The sequence below is a fragment of the Falco naumanni genome, chromosome 9 (assembly GCF_017639655.2).
Source record: "Falco naumanni isolate bFalNau1 chromosome 9, bFalNau1.pat, whole genome shotgun sequence".
Taxonomy (NCBI): Eukaryota; Metazoa; Chordata; class Aves; order Falconiformes; family Falconidae; genus Falco; species Falco naumanni.
This window is the reverse complement of record NC_054062.1, coordinates 25411077-25430390: the sequence shown is the minus strand read 5'-3', so window position 1 is coordinate 25430390 and position 19314 is coordinate 25411077. Positions and strand designations below refer to the sequence as shown.

Sequence of the window (19314 nt, the reverse complement as noted above, 5' to 3'; positions counted from 1 at the left end):
AATCTGGATTGTCCGATCACATAAACTTACAGCTGCATTTTAACTGCTCTCCAATCCCCAAATCTTAGACTTGCATTTGAGGTAGAAATCAAAGCTTTGGTGCACCTTCATGGCTCTGCAGCCAGAAGCACATATCTTAGATATGTGTGTGCAACAGGCTGCTGATGCTTCATGCCCTACCCCCATTCTGTTCTCTTCTGCGTCCCTAGCATGCGCTACGCTCTGTGCAGAGTGCCAGACCTCACCCGTAGCCAGGAGGGACACAGGGAGGCAGTAATAAGAGGTGGGAAGCAATCATGAGGGCAGTTTTGAACTAGCGTGTCTCATTCCTTGCAGGAGACCTGGTGATTCTGGGAGGGTCCTTGGCCTCCAGCTGGCTCCAGGGCCGAAGCAGCTGGGGTTCCAAGGGCTTTTTCCCCTCATCATGTGTACGGGAGCTGTGCCTTTCAGTTCAGAGCCGTCAGCTGTCCCAGAGCACTCTTCTGGAGGTACCTGCCTACTCACTGGGCCAAGCCCGGGCTCTGATGGACCTGTCTGCTCAGCTGGAGGAGGAACTGGACTTCAGGGAAGGGGATGTGATCAACATTGTTGGTGTTCCAGAGCCTGGCTGGTTCGAAGGCGAGCTCAGAGGGCGCAGGGGCATCTTCCCAGAAGGTTTTGTGGAACTGCTTACTCCTCTGCGAGCATCAGGAACCTCAGCAGATCCAGAGCCCACAGAGGCTTGTGACACCAATGGGACAGTGGAGATGCCCCGCAAAGAGGAGGAGGAGGAGCCAGGGAGCACTTACGGTGTTGCCCTCTATCAGTTCCAAGCCCTGGAGTCCAAGGAACTGGATTTTGATGTGGGTGACAGAATTCGGATCGTAGGCATTCTGGAGGATGGGTGGCTGGAGGGGGAGCTGAGAGGGAAACATGGCATCTTTCCACACAGATTTGTGCGGCTGGAAGCCTCTGAGGCTTGCATGGAAAAAGCAGGTGCTGGGGATCCCCAGGGTGGAGGCAGCTGTGGAGTGACCATCCATCAAGGCCCAGAAAGCACCTGCTCCAAAGCTCTTCCTTTGCTGGGGAAGGATGGCAGGGAGAAGGATGATGGCTCAGCTGCATACCCTGAGCCTGACAACATACTGTCTCACAAGGCGGGGAGGTCAGAGGATCCCCTTGGCATTGACTTGAGACAGCATCAGGCCTTGCCCAGCACAGGACACCAAGGGCCATGTCCCAAAGGCACAGCGGACTCCCTCCCCTTTGACTGCATGAAGGCAGTCAACGGCCTTCTCCCCTCTGCTCAGCTGCCTCCCCAACAGGGCAACAGGCCTGGCCAGGCGGGTGGGTTGGAGCATGAGGAGACCGTTTCAGCCTCCTCAGGAAACTCAGAAACTCACGCCCTGCCTGAGCATGATGGAGGTAGTCCCACTGTGACCCCGCAGGCTCCTCGCTCCCCGCAAGATTCCTGTGGGAGCCAGGTGATTTCTTCTAACAGCTGGGTGGTGTCGGAGCCCAAGGAGAGCCAGAGCAGTGCCCAGGACCTGGACAATTGGGTGGACGGTCAACAGGAGAAGTCCAAACCTGGTTCCTCCAGCTTGGGAGGTGCGCAGGTGGGCCTGGACACATGGGCTGGGAGCTGGGGGGAATGCTGCCTGCTCACAGTGCAGGGGGACAGCTGCACGGACCTCGACTCCAAATTGACAGAGCAGCTGGCGCAGTTTGAGAAGAGTCTGTCGAGTACTGGTGCTGAGCAGGACAAAGTCTCCCGCCATTTCTCTATCCTGGACTACAGCTCTGAGAAGGACATTGTCCGTGGGTCTCCTGAGTCTGCACCCCACGCCAGGCAGCCAGAGAGGAGGAAGGCCCTGAGGCCACCTCCTCCTCGGCCCAGCAGCCTCGCAACAACTCCTGTGCACGTGCTGGATGGCCAGGTGCCCAAAGGCAGGTCTCTGTCCTTCTCAGTCAAGCCCTCCCGGCCTGCACCCCGGCCTCCGTCAAGCAACCAGCGGAAAAACATGGCCCCTGCACAGCTTCAGCCCAGCACCCAGGAGCAGAGAGTGGAGGAGGGATGCGAGGACTTGACACAGGCAGGATCAGCTTCCCCCTGCTCCATTCTGCTGATGAGGATCGGAGAGGTGGAGCGAGACCTGGAGGCTTATGGCAAGACCCGCACTGAGCTAAGCCTGATGCTGGAGGAGCAGCAGGATGAGCTGGTGAGGGCAGAGACCCTGGAGAACCTTGAGTTCTGTGACTCCAACATAGAGAGCCTCAGCGTGGAGCTGCAGGAGCTGAGAGGTAAGTCTGCAGTGGCGTGGGATGGGGGTGCTTCAGAGGGATGGCTGGCCCATGCTGCATACAGGCACTGTTGGAAATAGGCTTCTCTTTCTTCCTTTAATGTCTGATTTTGGTAATTTTGTAAGTATTGTTGCGATAGAAATCATCATGATTTTGCCTCAAGAGAACCACAGTGCCATTCTCTGGACCTCTCTCAGCCCTGGCTTTCCCCACCCCTTTTGCTTCCATCTCTCCTATCTCCCCTTCTAGTCCCACCATACATCCAGAGCCCTCACCTGATCCATTCCCTAGTGTGTCCTTGCTCTCAAGCAAAAACACAGCTGGTGCTTCTTCAGCCCCCCTGCCTCATCCCCTCTTACCTGTAGGGGAGTGAGCAGGAGCGTCAGAGTGGTTTTGCTGATGGTCCTGCAGTTGAGATTTGAGTTGATGTCTGTGGTGTGACTGCCCTCAGCCTGTCAGGGCACTGGGTGTCCTGTGGTTTCTGCTCTGGTGGTGATACAGACCTTTGGGAACTTACCACACAAATCAGAGGGAATGCACAGAAGGGCACTGAACCTGACCTGGGAGTGGGATGGGTTAGTAGGCAAAAAGTAAAGCCTGCCCCTGTGTTCCTGCCACCTGTGGAGTCCAGGACAGGAAAATGATGCTGTGCTGTTTGTAATATCCAGAAGGAGCTTTTAATTGTGGCATGTCTGTAGCTGAAAAGGTGAATTTTGTCCATGCAGCCCAGAAAAATTACTCAGGGAGGAGGAATTTGCCATCATTATATCAGCACATTTGGGCTCTGAAACCCAAAGATGCCATATAAAGGTCAGTGCTGTTAATTGTGTTATACTTGATATTACAGTACACAAAGTGGAAAGACGGGATCACGTACATCTCCCACAGTCCCTGTCCCAGCTTCTCCCAGGAGCTCTGACATAGCAGTTCTGTTACCGAAACCCACGATGTGCAGGAAATGTGGGCACTGCATGCAGGAGGTGGAGTGAAATGCCAGCTCCTGCCTGGAGATTACTCACTCTGACTTCATTGCCTCCATCCTCCCACTGCTTAATCAGTGCTGAGGAGCACAGGCGCTTTGCTGCAGGATCGTGTCTGATGCAGAGCACATGGGAATGAAGGCTGATACGGGTGTACCAGGGAAACAGGGTGACAGACAACCTCCCCATCAGTCGCATGCGAGAGGGATGCTTGGAAGGAGACTTTGGGGATTTGAGGCTAGGTGAAATAGCTTGAAGGTAGGAAGAGGAAAATCTCGGCTGGGTCTCAAGGGAAAATTTCTGATGGGATGGATCTTGCTGGGACATGTCTCCTGCTGTCCTAGTGCCTCCTGACAGAGGATGGATCCTGCGGAACCTGTGCTCTGTTAGTTACTGGAACTGGAAGTTTTAGTCAGGCGCTAAACTATCTGAGAAACTATCCTGAGACATCCTACCCATCAACTTACCCCTTGGCAGTCCTGGAGAATTTTTCACAGCTTCAAGAGACCTGAGGATTTATGTGTAATCTCTCTGGTCCTGTGATAAACATGTGCCCTACCCAAGCTCTGTCACATCCCTCCTAGCACATCTGAGCGTTGCCAGGGAGCATGCCTCAGGCCTGCTAGCCCAGCTTTAGTGCAGCAGGCCAGATCAGTAATGCGGTGTTGGATCAGCTCAGCAAAACATGTTTGCAGCATGCCTAAAGCATAGCCTCTACCTTGTCGCCGTTAGGGAAGCATGGAGGCACGCTGGAGGGAGAAAAGTTTTCACTAAGCATTGACCAGCAACCAAAGTAGGGCTGCATGGTCCTGGGGGAACCCAGCCCCTTGGTGTATCCTTTGGAGAGCCAAAGGAAGAGCAGAAGGTACGTAGTTTTCTAAAATACGTGTTTGAAATCTGCAGGTTGCTTTTTGGGTGCATCTTGTGTGCATGCTAAAGGTTTCACTGATCACCAGGCTTGGGCAGGGTTAGTGCTTGCCCTCCTGCAGTTGGTATAGGTGGGTCCCTTGGTTTTGTCTTCTACCAACTGGGAGTATTGGCTGGGCATTCCTAACAAATGTTGCAAGAACCTAAGATGTGGGTGGTATTCATGGACTCTCCTGCTTTCTGTCTAGGGCGTGTAGTGGTTTCTTAGAGGAGCTCCTGCATTTGGCATGGAAAACTGGGAATATTTTTGTGCCCTGCAGTGAGAGGTGTTACTGGAGTGTGTGTTTCTATGCCTCCTGGAAACTTTTATTGTGTGTTGGCACTGGACTCCATAACGCAGATAGTCCTTTCCTGTTCCTGTCAGTGTTCCTGGTCCTATCAGACCAGCCTTTTGCCCTGGAGCATGGAACCTGGCAGCTGTGGCTGCATGGCACTGTGTAGATGCTGCTTGGGGATGCTCTTATCATGCAGAGAGCTGCTCCTCTCCTGCTTTTCCCAGGACCTGTGGGTGAGGGCTGCGAAAAGGATGGGCTCAGCACCAGGTTTGAGCCAGAGGCAGCTTGAAGGCCTCGGTTTCCCCCAGTGAGGTGTGGAGCAGAGCCCAGCCTCTGCTAGACCACATCGTTCAGCCTCCATGCCAACGGGAGCATGAAGACAGTGGAAGGAGATGTGGTATTCCCTCTCTGGTTTGTGGCTTCCTGCGGTCTCACTGTTTCCCTTCCCTGAGGACGTTGGTCTTGGGGCTGGGCCTCCACATGCTCCAGTGCCCTCCTTTTCCCTGCCTGTGAGCCGCCTCCGGAGAGGCTTTGGCAAAGCCGCGGAGCCGGTTTGGGCGGTGAGAGGCTGCCCAGCCCAGCCCCGGCCTCCCTCCTCGGGGCTGGTTACTGATTACTTGGGGCAGCAGGTGGAGGAGGCCAGGGCTGGCGGCGATTGGCCCTTGTGCCTCTGCGTACCCTTGGTGGCTGCTCTCAGGAAGCAGTACCTGCGTTTCGCTTGGGACTTGGGACAGGACGGGAGCGCTGGAGCAGAGCGGAGAAGTTTGGGAAGGGAGCGCTGGAGCAGAGTGAAGAAGTTTGGGACGGGAGCACTGAAGCAGAGTGGAGAAGTTTGGGACAGGAGCGCTGGAGCAGAGCGGAGAAATTTGGGACAGGAGCACTGGAGCAGAGCGGAGAAGTGGCGTCAGCCCAGGCTTGGGCTTCTGGAGCAGGTAGCAAAGGAACTCAAGCCCTGCACCACACCTGGCAGGACTATGTGCACTTATCCTGGGACGAAGCACGGTGTGGAGGATCTGAGGCAGGAGCCACAGCTCCTTGGCTGTGACTATGAGGGCTGTTGTGCTGTGTGGAAAGAGGTTTGCGGCAGTGACAAACCCAGGGCGAAGAGGCAGTGTGCAGGCTGCCAGCAAGCAGACAGTGGCTGGGACGGTTACAGGAGAGGGGAGGGCATCTCTGTGGACCAATGGAGCATGAACGGAGATTGCGGAGGTTTTTGGAAGGGGTATATCCAGTATAAGGACTGCAGGAGAGCAGATGGTGCTTGGGAAGGCAAAAGCCAGGATATAGATGGTAGAAACTATAGGGTGTATGAGAGGGAGGATGTTCAATACAGAGACTGCAGTTCTGAGATAAGAGAAGGGTGGTACAGAATGGACAGAGTACCTGGGAAATACAGGGAGAGGAGAAGGCAGTATAGAGAGGATGGAGGCAATCAAGTATATAGGGAAGGGGAAAACTGGTATAGAGAGGGTGGAGGCTCTGAGGCATATGAAGAGCAGGAAAGGTGTTATATAGGTGTCAGGGACCAAGCAGACCAAGAAGACACTGAGCGATACAGGCAGTCCAAAGGCCATGTCATGGACCACAGCAGTCTGGACAGAGGTTGTGAAGGTCCTACATTTGTGGTCTGGTCCTCAGGAGACAGTAGTGTGAGCCTGCAGTCAGGCATCTGCTACACACAGTCCAAGACACAGGATATCAACAATTATGGCTGTGGGGAGCTGGAAGAAGCAGCCGCAGGACCCAGGATGTCAGCCAGGAGCAGCAGCAGAGCAGAGCGCTCGAGGGTACGCATGGGCCGGCCAGACTGGAGCCAGGTCTGGGAACAGGAGGCCGAGGAAACAAATAGGGTGGGCTCCGTGCTGCAGCGAAACAGCTTCTACAGACGGACGGCTCCCAGTGCCCTACGGCACTCAGAGTTTGTGCAGACCAGGAAGAAGCAGCAAGGTATGTGGGGAAATGCTGAGCGGTTGCCTTGGGTGTGCCTTTGCCTTGCCTTGGCACCTGGGCAGCACCAGGAGTCTGGCACAGGTGGGTGGCCAGCACAGCCGGGCTCTCATGGGAAACCCTGGGGCTTGCTGAGATGGGCATCATCATCGTTACCCCTCTGTACGGTCATCAATCTGCCCTGCAAGGGCTTTTTCTCCCCGTTCACAGAGGCCGAGGTGGGAGGGAAGCACAGGCAGCACAGACCCACAGCTTACTGCCGTCCTTTCGGTCGCTCTGTCATCTGTGCCCCAAGTGTTTTGGGTACACTCTAAAACCTGTGGAGCTGATTCATCTGCTCTCTCAGGGCCCTGAGGAGGTTCCTCATGGAGGAAAGGGTGAGGTGCTGGGATTATTTCCACTGCCTGCTTTATAAGCCATCGTGAACACATTCTGTGTGTAGGAATCAATTCCTGACCTTCCAGAGGGCAGGTATGGCAGCTTTTCACAGGCAGCGCAAAGCAGGAAATAGAGGAAGTTGTTTTAGCACTGAAACATACGTGGAGGACAAGTACTTGTGGTTGCATAACTACACATGGGCAGGACCTTGAGGCAGTTGTGTGTCAGGGGCTGTCACAGATGGCAGTGGTACCTCCTGCATCTCCAGCCCCTTGGTATACCAAGTGGTCCCTTGCCTGTGCTACAGCAACTGTGTGCCCTGTGTCCCTGAGCCATCTGTGGGTCTCCAGTCCCATCAGCCAGCACCCCTGGAGCTGGAGCGATAGAAGAGCTGGAGGGCTCAGGCTGTCTTGGCATGGGCAAAATCATTCCATTGATGCTGTGGCTGGGACAGAGTCAGCTGCAGACAGCTTTGTGGGGCTTGGCTCGCTGTTGCAAGAATATTAATATGTGTTGGGGAAGGGGCAGCTAGATGGTAGGGTCTGGGCAGAGGGACCAAAGGAGCCCTTCTTGGTAGACAGGCCTCCCTGCTGGGCAGCCAAGTGTCTGAAAACCAGTTTGCGCCTGTACCCTTTCTGCCAGCAGGCACCTGTGTGTGAATCCTCCATGAAGGGGGATTGAAATGCAGAGGACAACAGCACCACAGTACAACAGCCAAATTGACGGCAGAGCTGGAGGCTGTGGCTGCCTGTCAGCTTAGCATGAAATCTGTCCTCTGGAGGTATTTGATTAAGCAGGCTCCACCAGCTGCCCTGGTAGGGTGGGACTTTGCTCAGCTGCGTCCCCAGGGTGAGGGAAGGGAGAGGTTTTGCAGTGCCAGGATGTCCAAAGAGCAGTGGGGAAGCTAGGAGGAGCCAGGAACAAAGTGGGGAGGGAAACAGCCCACAGAGCCTTAGGAGGCTGGAGCAGTGCCAGCCTGGCCAGCTTTTGCGAGAGTTGGAGGGACAGACTGTGATGCCGGGTGAGAGCCTTCACTCCTCTGATGTTAAATGAGATGCTGCGTACACCCATGTGTGCGCTGGGAGGGGGTGCTGGATTTTATTCTCTGCTGTGGCAGGCTCAGGAGCGCAGGAATGACTGTGGGAGGTGCAGGGCAGGATGCCCTCACCAGCAGGGCCAGTGTCCCACAGCTGGAAAGGTGGGAGGAGGGCTCCAGGTGTTTTGAGACACTGTCCTGTGGCCCATTTCTGGTTGCTGTTACGTTCCTGTTATGTTCGTCCTCCTGCCCTGCTGGAGGACCACCAGCAGCCCTCCTTGGCATATAGGCTTTGCTGCTGTAGCTGCCTCAATGTAAGACCTCTCCAGCACCTGGGAGCCTCCCCAAATGCCCTTCCATCACACTTAGCAGCAGACACCCACCCTCCTGCTCAGCTGGTAGGAAAAAGTTGGCTCTGTTTTTCCCTCTGTGTTTGCTCTGGGCACCTTTTACAATGCTCTGCTTCTCTCCCAGGTTCCTCCTCCTGTCCGCAGAGTAACAGAATTTAGGATCTGAAAGCCCCAGTAGAGACGAGATGGTCTGATGTTTTCTGTAAGCAGAGTTATTACACTTCTTACAGATTTCTCTGTGGTGCAGCCTGGCGACAGCTACTTGGTTAGAGCATCTCTTCAGGGATGAGACTCAGATGTGTCTGTCTGCCTGCCACATCAACAGAAGGAGAACCCACCTGTCATAGCTTTGCTGCTTAGTCACCATCACTCTTAAAGGTTTTGCATGTTAATGTGTTGCATTTCAGCTCTGAACCCCAACCTTTTTCTACTAAATTAGAACTTTTTAGTTGATATTCTTCTCAGACATGTACTGTAATTAAGTTTTTTTTCAGTCTTCAGTTCTTTGTATCGAATAGAGTCTTAAAATAGTCATGGCAAAGTCTCACAGGAAGACCCTTCAGTATTTATTCTCCCTGATGCTCGCTCATTTTTCATTTCAGATGCTTCTAAAATAGTGGACTTCAGAGCTGCATGAAGCATTCTGGGTGGGTGTCAGCACTTGCTGGAACAGAGGTTTACCTTGCTGCACTCCTGTGCCCTTGTCCAAGGACCCCAGTCTGGCTTTGCAGCGCTTGGGGAACTCCTGCTGAGTTTTGGCCAACCAAGTAGAAACATTACTCCCCAGGATACAGTCCTGCGTGTGGCTGCATTTCTTGTCCCCATTAATACATTAATGAATTTGTCTGCGATAAACCTGCTTGGTTTGGATAACTCCATCTCATTCAGGATACCCTGGGTCACTCAGTGACTCATATGCCTCATCTTTAGTTGTGATTCTGTTGAACTGATGTTCAGTTCTCTACATGACAGCAGTGATTTTCCATTTACTTCAGAAATACTATGTAGGATCAAGCCTAAATACAGTCCCTGGAGAACCTGATTAGGAGTGCCCTCTTTTATGGATGTTCTCCACTGGCAGTAGCTTTTCAGGGTACCAATTAGCAAGGTCTTGTCTTTTCTTTTTAGAGGAAAGAAACAGAATATTTATTGTTTAATTTTGCCTTTTCGCCATTTGTACACCACCATATTACTTCACTTTTTTTCTGCATCGTAGCTTGGGACCATCCTCTGTTCACACTGAATGCAGTGGGGCTGGACAATCACAGGCTGTTTGGGTTGATGGTTGTAATCCTGTATGACATAGGGACATCCCCACCAAGCAGGCTCTGCACCAGACATCTTTGAGACATCAAGCAGTTCCAGTGGCCCTGGAGAAGTGTCCCTGTTCTGTTCCTTTTCAGCTCATTTTTATGGTTTGTCTGGATTTATCTCCTGCTGCGTGGTCTCAGGACTCTGCCAAGGCTGAATTCACTTCTGTGGGCTGAAATCCTCTTTTAACATTGCACCTGTCTGCTGCACCCCCGGCTTCCTTCTAAGGAGCAATGAGACACTGAATATATTCAGTCCATTGCTTTCGGAGCAGTGGATGTATTCTGTTACAGGCTTATTACCAATGTCCAGAGTGAGAGTTTTCAGCTGAGCCAGATCGTGCTCCTGGCAGCGAGTTTTAGCCTTTCCCTCAGATTAATTATTCCCTGCCCTAGTTTCATCCCCTCTCCTCTCTTGGTAGGCAGTGGCTCCTCCCCTCCTGGCGTCCACATACTTCAAATATTTGCAGCTGGTTTGTTTTGTCCTGAGTCACTGCTTGACTCTGCTGAGCTGTGAACCTGGGGCTGGGCTTGTCTTGCAGCTGGGTGCAGCTCCCGTCAGAGGTTCATGCTTAGGGAGCTGGTGCGAGGGGTTGTCCTCAGTGCTGATGGGCAGCACATCCCTCTCCAGATAGTGTTAGCAGCCTGGGTGCCCTGCGAGGGTGCGCCGTGTTGTGCTGCGGGGGATGCTGGCAGGTGAGCCCCGATGACGAGGAGTTGGGGGGCGATGTAGCCCTTTGGGTGAGCTCCCCAGCCCGTGTGTGATGAACATGCATCCTGTTGGATCTGGTCTTCATGGGTCAACTATGCTTCTAGAGTGGGGCAGGGAGAAAACCTCTAATCATGCGTGTGCTTCCCACTAGGAGGTAGGTAATAAGAATTAGCAGGTTAATGGAAAGAAAGTTGGTGACAGTGGCATTTCTGAGATAAGCATTATGAGCCGTGTGATTGCGATAGTAAATCATGGCCTCTACAGGAAGGACAGAAGTGGGAGTGTGCTGCATCTTGACACCTCGCTGCCAGGGGCTGGGTTACAGCTTGGTGTTGAATCTCCCATGTGTCAGTGGGAGAATTAGCAAAGCTCAAAAGCAGGCACTCCTGGGAGGCTGTCACAGACCATCAGACCATTCCAGAGAGCCAAAGACTTGTTGCAAATTCGCTAAAGGGACTAGAGAAAATGATGTTGTTAGGAGTTTTAATTTAGAGAGGCAGATTGCAGAGCTCACGCAACCTACAAGAGAACAAAATTTGAGTCTCTGAAAATGGTGATTGAGAACATTGTTTTTGGAAGGGTATTTCTGAATGTCTGTTTGGCATCTGTGTCATGGGTAAACACAAATTTGTCACTGGTTTGGAATTTGGTGGCTTCATTAGAAATACCAGTCTCATTCCTGCAGGCTAGTGGGGCCCATTCCAGCTGTGGTGTGTGTCTTTGTGCCTCCAAAGCTGATGGGCATGATGACTCAGATTGAAAGGTAACATTTACATAGAAAATCTGTGAAGTAAAATGGGGATCTGTTTAAAAAGCATTTACTAGATGACCAAAACCCACAGCTGTGAAATGGGTGGGTTTAGTTAAATGCTTAATAAGCCTCATTTAGGGAAAACTGCTACTAGAGATGCAAGAATGTGTGACAAACAGGAAAAAAGAAATTGATGGCAAACAACAGAGATGGTATGAAATACAAAAATGAGAGTTTTTAAAGGTGCCAGAAACAAATCCTAAGTATTACACATATTGGTCAGATAGAAGAGCCAAATATTAAAACCAAATTCGGTACTTGAATTTTTTGAACTGCTAGTGTTTGGAAAGAGGCAGGATGACTTTTGAGTTCATTGCTGAAGGAGGATGCTGGACTAATGATAAACAGCAAGAGTCCTAAGAGACTTGGCTGCAGTGTAGCCTTGTTTTTAAAAGAATCTTGAAATATTCAGAAACAGCAAGAAGGCCAGAGTAGAATTAATTTATAGGAGTTTTCAAAATAACGTGAATACCAATACGGTGTAAGAGTGTAGAACGGATGGCTACATCATGCCAGGTCAGGCAGGCTGAGCTGATGACTACTGTGGGCTTAAAACCTGTGCAGGGAAGGTTTTAATTTCCCTTCCACAGGCAGGGATTTGAGACTTGCAGAGGAAGGGTGTCACAGAGCTGGCAGTCTCATGAGTGTCAGTCAAATCCTCACTGCAGGGCGCTTTCTGAAAGGGCCTGACCTAGATTTACTTGCCTGGGGTTTGCTTGGTGGAGCGTGGGGACCTGCTGCATTTGCCAGCAGCACTGGGCATCCCCATCTACGTTTTGGTGAGCTGGAGCCAGATACATCATGTGGCTGCAATTTAGCTATGGCAAAAGCTGGAAGAACAGCAGGGTTGTTTGGTGGTAAACCCCCAAGATGTCCTGTACGAAGCTTCATCTGGTGGCATTTTGCCTGGAGATAAATGCAAAATCCTATTCTTTGGCCAAGCAGATGTAGTCTTTTCCATTTGTCTTCCCAAAAGCTGCTGCATGGGTCATTTCTGGCAGTTGTTCTGGCGAGTCTTCAAGATTTTTCTCAGGCCACCCGGTGCCTCAGTGTCAGCTCATCCACCCACCTCCTCTGGGTTTCGCATGCCTGTTTGCATTGTAAATTAACACCTTCCTGCTTCTTCCAGGTTGCCTTCCCACTTGAGCTTGCTCTCCCACAAAACAAATGCCATTCCTTAAAAAAAAAGTATCCTTCTTTAAAATGACTTGTTACTTTCTGAACTCTTTCAGCTGCAGAGACCTGCTGACTGTATTGTCTCGGTGTTTCTTTGTCCCTCCTGTACATGTGTCTGTCTCTTCAGGCTCCAAGTGCTGTGTCTTGGGAAGGATATCGCTGTTGGATGTTTGTGGAGGGCCTTGCACGGCAGGGCACAGTCTGCTAATGAGGCTTTGCAGATGCTGTGGAAATGCAAACAGCAAACTTTAACCCAGCAGCTGCTCCCAGGCCCTCCTCAAGGGCTTCTGTTGCATATGAGTTGATAAAGTTCATCACTGGGGACTTACCTGGTGGGGAGCCAAGACAGCCATTGGCTTGGCTGAACCTCCCCATTTCGCTTATGCAATTTGGCTCTGTTGGGGGGTAGTTTTAAGGATACTTGTCGATAGGAATCGGTGAAGCCTGCTTTTCTCAATAATTGCTTGCTAAATGTAGTGCTGGTTGTGCTGCTGAATCTTCCTCCATGGAGCTGCCCCTTTTGGCTCTCCCCAGGCTCAATTTCAAGGCAGAGCAGCAGCCAACAGCTTAGAGAGACAGGTATTTTCTCTGGACGTTTTCTGAGTGGGGTTTCCCATTTGCTGTGGCTGGGGAGGTGCCTGGGACTGATTTCAAAGTTGTTCTTTCTGCAAGAGGCACAGCAGTTCATCTGCAGCCCAGGTAGCTGCGAGAAGTTGCTGTTTGATGCCAGTGCTGGTGGTGTCTGTTGCTGCTGCTCTGCAGCAGGGAAGGCCTGCATGGTTTCGGTTAGGTATGGGCTGAGTCGCTGTCTCATCTCAGCCATGTTTCTTTTCTTTCTTAGGTCATTTCAGTGCAAAAACCCCAGCCTGGCAGGGCAGCAGGCAGGATGCTTGGGCAGAGGCAGCACTTTCCCATCCCATGTTTCATGCTGCTGCTGGTTCCTGCCATCACCCCACAGGGCACGGCTGGGGGCTGCCTGCCGGAGCAGGGCCTGCCCAGCGCCTGGGAGCACAGGGGTCTCTGGGGGCTGTGCTCGGTGGGTGCCGGGGTACCAGGGTATGTCCCGAGCCCTGCGGGGTGTCCCCGGGACCCCCCCAGGCTGTGCGGCTGTTGCCTGAGGCTGTAACCAGAGAGGTGAGGGACGTGGGGATCTGGAAGTGCCTGTCCAGCAAAAATATTTTTACAAATGCCTGAGCTGGAGCATGCCAGCAACCCTTAATAAAATCCCGTGGAGAGAGAGCAGCGGGGATCCGTGGGAGACGGCTGGAACAGGCGGGCGTTTGTCCGCTCAGCCATCGGCCTTGAGTCGGTACCCGGGGCAGTGCTGCTGCGGGGGCGCTGCCTGCGCTGGGGGGAGAGCGGGGGTGCGCCGGGGGTGCGCCTTTGGCCGGGGGGCACACGCTTTCCAAAGCGGGCAGGTGGGGTAGAAAGTAGCTGGGGCCCAGGAGTCTGCTGGGGGATAAAATGTCTCGGTGAAACCGGGAGGGGGCTGGGCCGCCCGAGAGCGGCAGGTGGGACGGAAAACCAGGAGAGAAGCCGCTGCCGGGGCCCCAGGCCGGGGAGGAGGGCGGCCGGCTGCCGGCACCCCTGGGAGCCGCGGGCATCCGCTCCGCGCCCCGGCGGCCTGTGGGGGCTGCTGCGGGCGGGGCGGCGGCCCAGGCACGGAGCAGGCCCCGGGGCTGTGCTGGGGGCCTCCCCGCCCCGGGGCCGCCCGGCCCGGCAGCGTGGCCGCCCGTGGGGTGCATCCGGCCGGGCCGCGCCGCCGAGTGCCCACCCCGGCCTTCCGGGCCCAGCGAGGGCTCCAGCTCCGGGCTTTGCCGCCGGCAGCACTATTGTGGGTGCCCGAGGCCGCCTTCGGCCATTCAGATGGAAATGCCCCGGGGCTGGAGAGCGGAGACCCTGTTCCCAGCCTGAGGGGAGGGGGCGGCCGCCATTGCCCGGCTGGGAGGGCGGTGAGGAGGGGAGCGGGGCTGCGCGGCCCCACGGCGCCTGCGGGAGCGGCAGAGCTGGGGAGCGGAGGTGGGAGAGGGGCCCCCACAGTCATCTGGGGCCGGGGCCTGGGGCAGCGCAGTGCTGCCTGGTGCCCGCTGTCCTGGCGCCGGGGACATGGCAGCATTGCTGGTGCTGCGGGGGCAAGCTGTGGGGGCTGCCTGGGAGTGCCAGGGATGGCCTCTCTGGAAAAGTCCTTGGATGGACGGTCTTGCACTCTAACAGTCATGTTTGGCAGTCTCATAGATTTGAGTGTGGCACAGTTCAGGTGCTACTTGTCTCCTGTCCTTGCATTCCTTTTGGAGGATGCTCATCTTACTTGTCTGTCTTGCAGAGATGACTCTCCTGTCCTCCCAGACACCATCACTGGAGTCCTCAGCTGCCACTGAGAGCCCAGAGCAAAGGATGCTGGAGAAGAGATCCAAGGTTATTGAGGAGCTGCTCCAGACAGAGCGGGACTATATCAGAGACCTGGAGATGTGTGTGGAGAGGATCATGGTGCCCCTGCAACAGGCACAGGTAGGAGCAGGGGGGACAAACTGTGGTGCGGCACTAATGGGATGGGGTAAGGATACTGAGTGCACTTTGTTCTCAGAGGCAGCCAGGCAGCAGGATGGGTTCGAACCCATGGAGGAAATTCAGCTATGCTGAGGGGAGCAGGATGGTTCTCACTGCTCCCTGCACTCACAGCAATAGTCCATCTGTTTTGGGATCCTGCTGAGTTCACTATTGCTGAGAGCAAGAGACCTGGCAGAAAGTAGCACAGATTCATCTTCTGGGGCAGGAAATGTTCCTTTTCATTTGGTTTGTAGATTAAATTCATTGTCAGGAGAAAGAAAATACGGGGTCTTGGTATAGGGACAGAGTTGGTGAGAGGAAAGGGAGAATGACAGGTGAACAGAGGCAGGGATGAAATTGCTGGGAAAGAGGACACTCTAGAAGGATGCATAAGGACTGCAAGTTTCAGTGCACTTAGGGGATCAGGGAGTGAGTGCAGAAGTCACTGTGATGGGAGGAGGTCACATCAGGTGGCTGCTATGAAACTGAGGACTGATGGGTTGCAGGAGGGCAAGGAGGGGGCTGTTGGGTCTGACGGGGACATGTTCCCCCATCCAGGACGTCTCTCTTCCCGTTCCCCAGATGCAGAACATAGACTTTGAGGGTCTTTTTGGAAACATCCACATGGTAATTAGCTTCTCCAAGCAGCTGCTGTCCACCTTGGAGGCTTCAGATGCCATCGGTATGAATTCTGCTGTTAGCTTTTCTCAGTAGATTGGGATGGGTTTTGCTAGTGGTGGGGCAGAAAAATGTAAATGGTGGGAGAGGATCACGGGGGTTGGGCTTCCTCCCCATTGGTCCCCATTGCCACTCATCCAGCAAAGAAGCCAAGGAGATCTGTGTTGGTTGAGAAGCATGGTGCCTGTGGCCCTCCGTGGCCCCTTGCCCCAACGTGAGCCCCACTTCTTGCTTCTGCGCTGCCAGGTTTTGCTACTCAGGCCTTGGGCAACCTGTGCCTTTGCTCTCTGTGTGGTTCCAGTGGCCAGTGTCCCCACTTCTCACCCCTGGGAGACCTGGATCAATTGAGCTGTCTGTACTAGTGGGTGATGAGGAGACATTCTGGGTGCTCTAGTAGCACTGTCTTCTTGAGTTTCTGTGTGGAATGAGGATACTGGTTGTCTCACCATGAGACGTGCTGGTGTTGCTGGAGGCAGCTGGGGACCAGGAGTCACTGAAATACTGCCTTGCTGCTGTCTGCAGGGCCAGTGTTCCTGGCACAGCGTGCAGAGTTGGAGAGCGTCTACAGGGTGTATTGCCAGAACCATGATGAGGCCATCGCACTGCTGGAAACCTATGAGAAGGATGAGAAGATGCAGAAACTACTCCTGGACCTGCTGGATAGTCTCAGGTTGGAGCCTCTGGCTGTGGCAGCCAACAGGCTGGGCTAGGGGGGTTAGTCTCCAACGTCCCTGTCCCTGTACTAGCAGTGCTTGGACAGTTCAGGTGGTAACAGAGAAGGAGGCTGGCTGTGTCACTGCATAGTTGACCAGGCTCTGGGTTCAGATAGCTCCCTGCCCCAATGCACAGGTGCTGGGACACCTGTAGGCCCCCTAAAGCTCTGAGCAGAAGCCACCAAGGTACAGAGAAGGTGGCATGTCCTGGATTGAGGGCTCCTGTTTCTTAAGCCCTACCCCACCATGGCTGGTGAGGAAGGAGCCGCTTTGCCTGGCTCAGTGACTGCTAGAGCTCCAGCTTGTGGAGGTTAATGCCCCAGGAGCCAGCAACACTGGCTGCTGCTCTGGGGGGACAGGGCTGCCCACTGCCCTGGCAGCATCACTGTGGGACAGGGAGAAGGCTCTGGCTGCAGGATTGCACGCCTGCCACCCCATTAACCCATTGCTTTTCTTTGCTTTTTGGCACTCTGTGGGCCTGCAGGAGCCTGTACAGTGAGTGGTAAGTGCATCCTTCCTTTTAGTCCCCCGCTTGTCTGTCTTAGCCTGGCTGCTCCCTTGTAACTAACCTCCTACCACTGGCTAGGTGCACGCTGGGGGGCCCTAACTGTGCCTAGTGGAGGCATGTCTGGGAGGAGTGGGATGTCTGGGGCATGATCACAGCAGAAGCAATGGGTGGGCTACACAGGCAGGCAGCACAGATGATGAGGTGAGGGGAAGTCTTGGGCAGGAAACAGGTTTTGGGAGCCATCAGCCCCAAGGAGCCAGGAAGGCCCTGCACTGACTGTGGTCCTGAACACAGTCAGTCTGTCCTGCACTGGGGGACAGATCTGGGCAGTTGAATAGTGGGACAGTCTGAAGCAAGTTGTGTTCTGGTAACTGCGGTAACTGTACCTATGTGGGATTTCACGGTGGGTCTGGTAATGGAGAGGATCCTGACTGGGAAGGGTCACTTGGTGTGAGTGAGGTCTGAAAACCTGGGGTTGATCTGGGAGCACCTATGAGTGAGAGCATCTGAGAGTTCAGGAGTGCAATGAGTTTGGAGGTGAGGGTGGCGTAACTTAGGGAGTATGGTGGGTTTAGAGGCATTGGTGTTCTGGGTCTGGTTGGCATTGGTTTGAGGGGGCAGAATTTGTGTGGCAGAGCTGGACTGAAACCTGGTGCATCTCCTTTGTCCCACCTTCCCAGGGGCTGCACAAACTACATTAACTTAGGCTCCTTCCTCATCAAGCCAGTGCAAAGGGTGATGAGGTACCCACTGCTGCTGATGGAGCTGCTGAATGCCACCCCTGAGGCTCACCCTGACAAGGCACCACTCACAGCTGCTGTCCTCGCAGTCAAAGAAATCAACGTCAACATCAACGAGTACAAGCGCCGGAAGGACCTGGGTGAGTAGCTGGGTAGTACTAGGGGGAGACAGGAGTGGCTGTGTTGAGATTGGTGACTGTTGGCTCCTGAGCCTTGGCTGGCAACCACAGTCGTGGAAGGAATCTGCTCCCAAAGTCTGTGCACTCACAGAAGGGCAGTGGAAGAGTTGCATTTAAAAAACCTGAGCATGAGTACAATACTTAAAGTAATGCAGCATACATCTGACTTCAGCTGTTTCTTGTGGTACAGGGATATGTAACGTATGCAGTTGCTGTTCATATGACTATTAAATGAAAACAAAAATAATAAGACAAAAGAATATATATTTAAAGTTTAAAAATGCAGTTTTAAACAACACAAGCAGGGAATTAATCTGCTAGGGCAGTCTCTGTGTTACTGATATTTGGAGACTTAAGTTTGAAGGAATATCTGTAGACAGGACAGAATCGCAGAGGGGCTGGCAGCAAGAGCTCTCTGAGGTCTGCTGTCCAACCTCCTCCTGCTTTGAGCAGGATTGTCCCCAACGCTGGCTCTGATCAGCCATCGCTCCCTCCAGCAGATTCTCACTGACCCCCAAGGATGGAGCTTTCACAGCCTCTGCTTTCTTGTGCCGGGGCTGCACCACCTTTAGGGTGAAGCAGTGAAGCTGTGCTCCCTGATCTACCCTGAAGCTCCCAAGCTGCCATATGTGGCCATTGCCCCTCCTTGTGTTGCCTGGCACTGCTCAGAAGAGTTCAGCTTCATTATCTGTGTAGCTGCCATTCAAGTGGCTGCTGGATGTGAGCAGATCCCACTCTGCCTTCTCCCAGGCTGAGCCCACCTGACTCCCCCATATCTCTCTTGACCTGGGGGCACCAAAACTGAACATGGTATCCAAGTGCAGCCTTCTTGAACTGAACAGAGGGAGAAAACTATTTCCTTTGACCTGCCAGCCACCCTTCCTGTTTTCCCTTTGAAGCTCTTGACTTACACAAGTCTAACACTTTATTCTTTCCACATAGCTCCACTGAAGCTGAGAGGACATATGCTGCCTGTAAAGCTTGCTTATGTTTGCTAAAGAAGCAAAATAAATACCTTCTGTGTGTACAGTGGTTATTGTACACCATCTCCTATGTCATCTTACATTAACACTATGCATAATCCTATTTAAGAATTTGAGTGGTGGTTCTACAAACTGTAGGGCATATCAGGAGCCAAAAAGGGTATTACAGGTGGCACAGTGCTGGATTTCAAGATGATGTATGGTATGATATGATATTTTACATGGGCATGTAGTGATAGGACAAGAGATAATGGCTTTAAACTGGAAGAGGGTAGATTTAGATTAGATGCAAGGATGAAATGCTTTACTGTGAGGGTGGTGAGGCGCTGGAACAGGTTGCCTAGAGAAGCTGTGGATGCCCCATCCCTGAAGGTGTTCAAGACCAGGTTGGATGGGCCTTTGAGCAACCTGGTCTAGTGGAAGATGTTCCTGCCCATGGCAGCAGGGTTGGAACTAGATGACCTTTAGTGTCCCTCCCAACCCAACCCATTCCATGATTCTGTGATGTATGTGGGGTACCTGGCACTGTAAAGGCTTAGGGAAGGGGAGAGCCAGCAAGGCAATTGTTGATGAGGCACTGGAAGACATGGGTGTTGTGCTGACAAGGGTTCTGATTTCTACATCAATCTCTTTAGTACTAAAGTACCGCAAAGGGGATGAGGATAGCCTTATGGAGAAGATCTCCAAGCTCAACTTCCACTCTATCATCAAGAAGTCCAACCGTGTGAGCAGCCACCTCAAGCATCTCACAGGCTTTGCACCCCAGGTAATTTACATCAACTGC

At 53.1% G+C, this 19314-nt stretch overlaps 1 protein-coding gene across 4 annotated transcripts in view; it reads left to right on the top strand.

The window, feature by feature from the left end:
- Positions 1-19314, top strand: part of LOC121094169 (dynamin binding protein) — a 35508-nt gene that overhangs the window by 11625 nt on the left and 4569 nt on the right. For 2 of the 4 annotated variants that reach the window (XM_040607405.1, XM_040607404.1), the window contains 7 exons: positions 337-2280; positions 14506-14690; positions 15288-15411; positions 15930-16077; positions 16605-16622; positions 17309-17508; positions 19166-19296. In XM_040607405.1, coding sequence (XP_040463339.1) covers positions 337-2280; positions 14506-14690; positions 15288-15411; positions 15930-16077; positions 16605-16622; positions 17309-17508; positions 19166-19296 — 2750 coding nt within the window. The remainder of the gene's footprint in view (positions 1-336; positions 2281-14505; positions 14691-15287; positions 15412-15929; positions 16078-16604; positions 16623-17308; positions 17509-19165; positions 19297-19314) is intronic. The other 2 variants (XM_040607408.1, XM_040607406.1) reach the window with 2 other exon arrangements.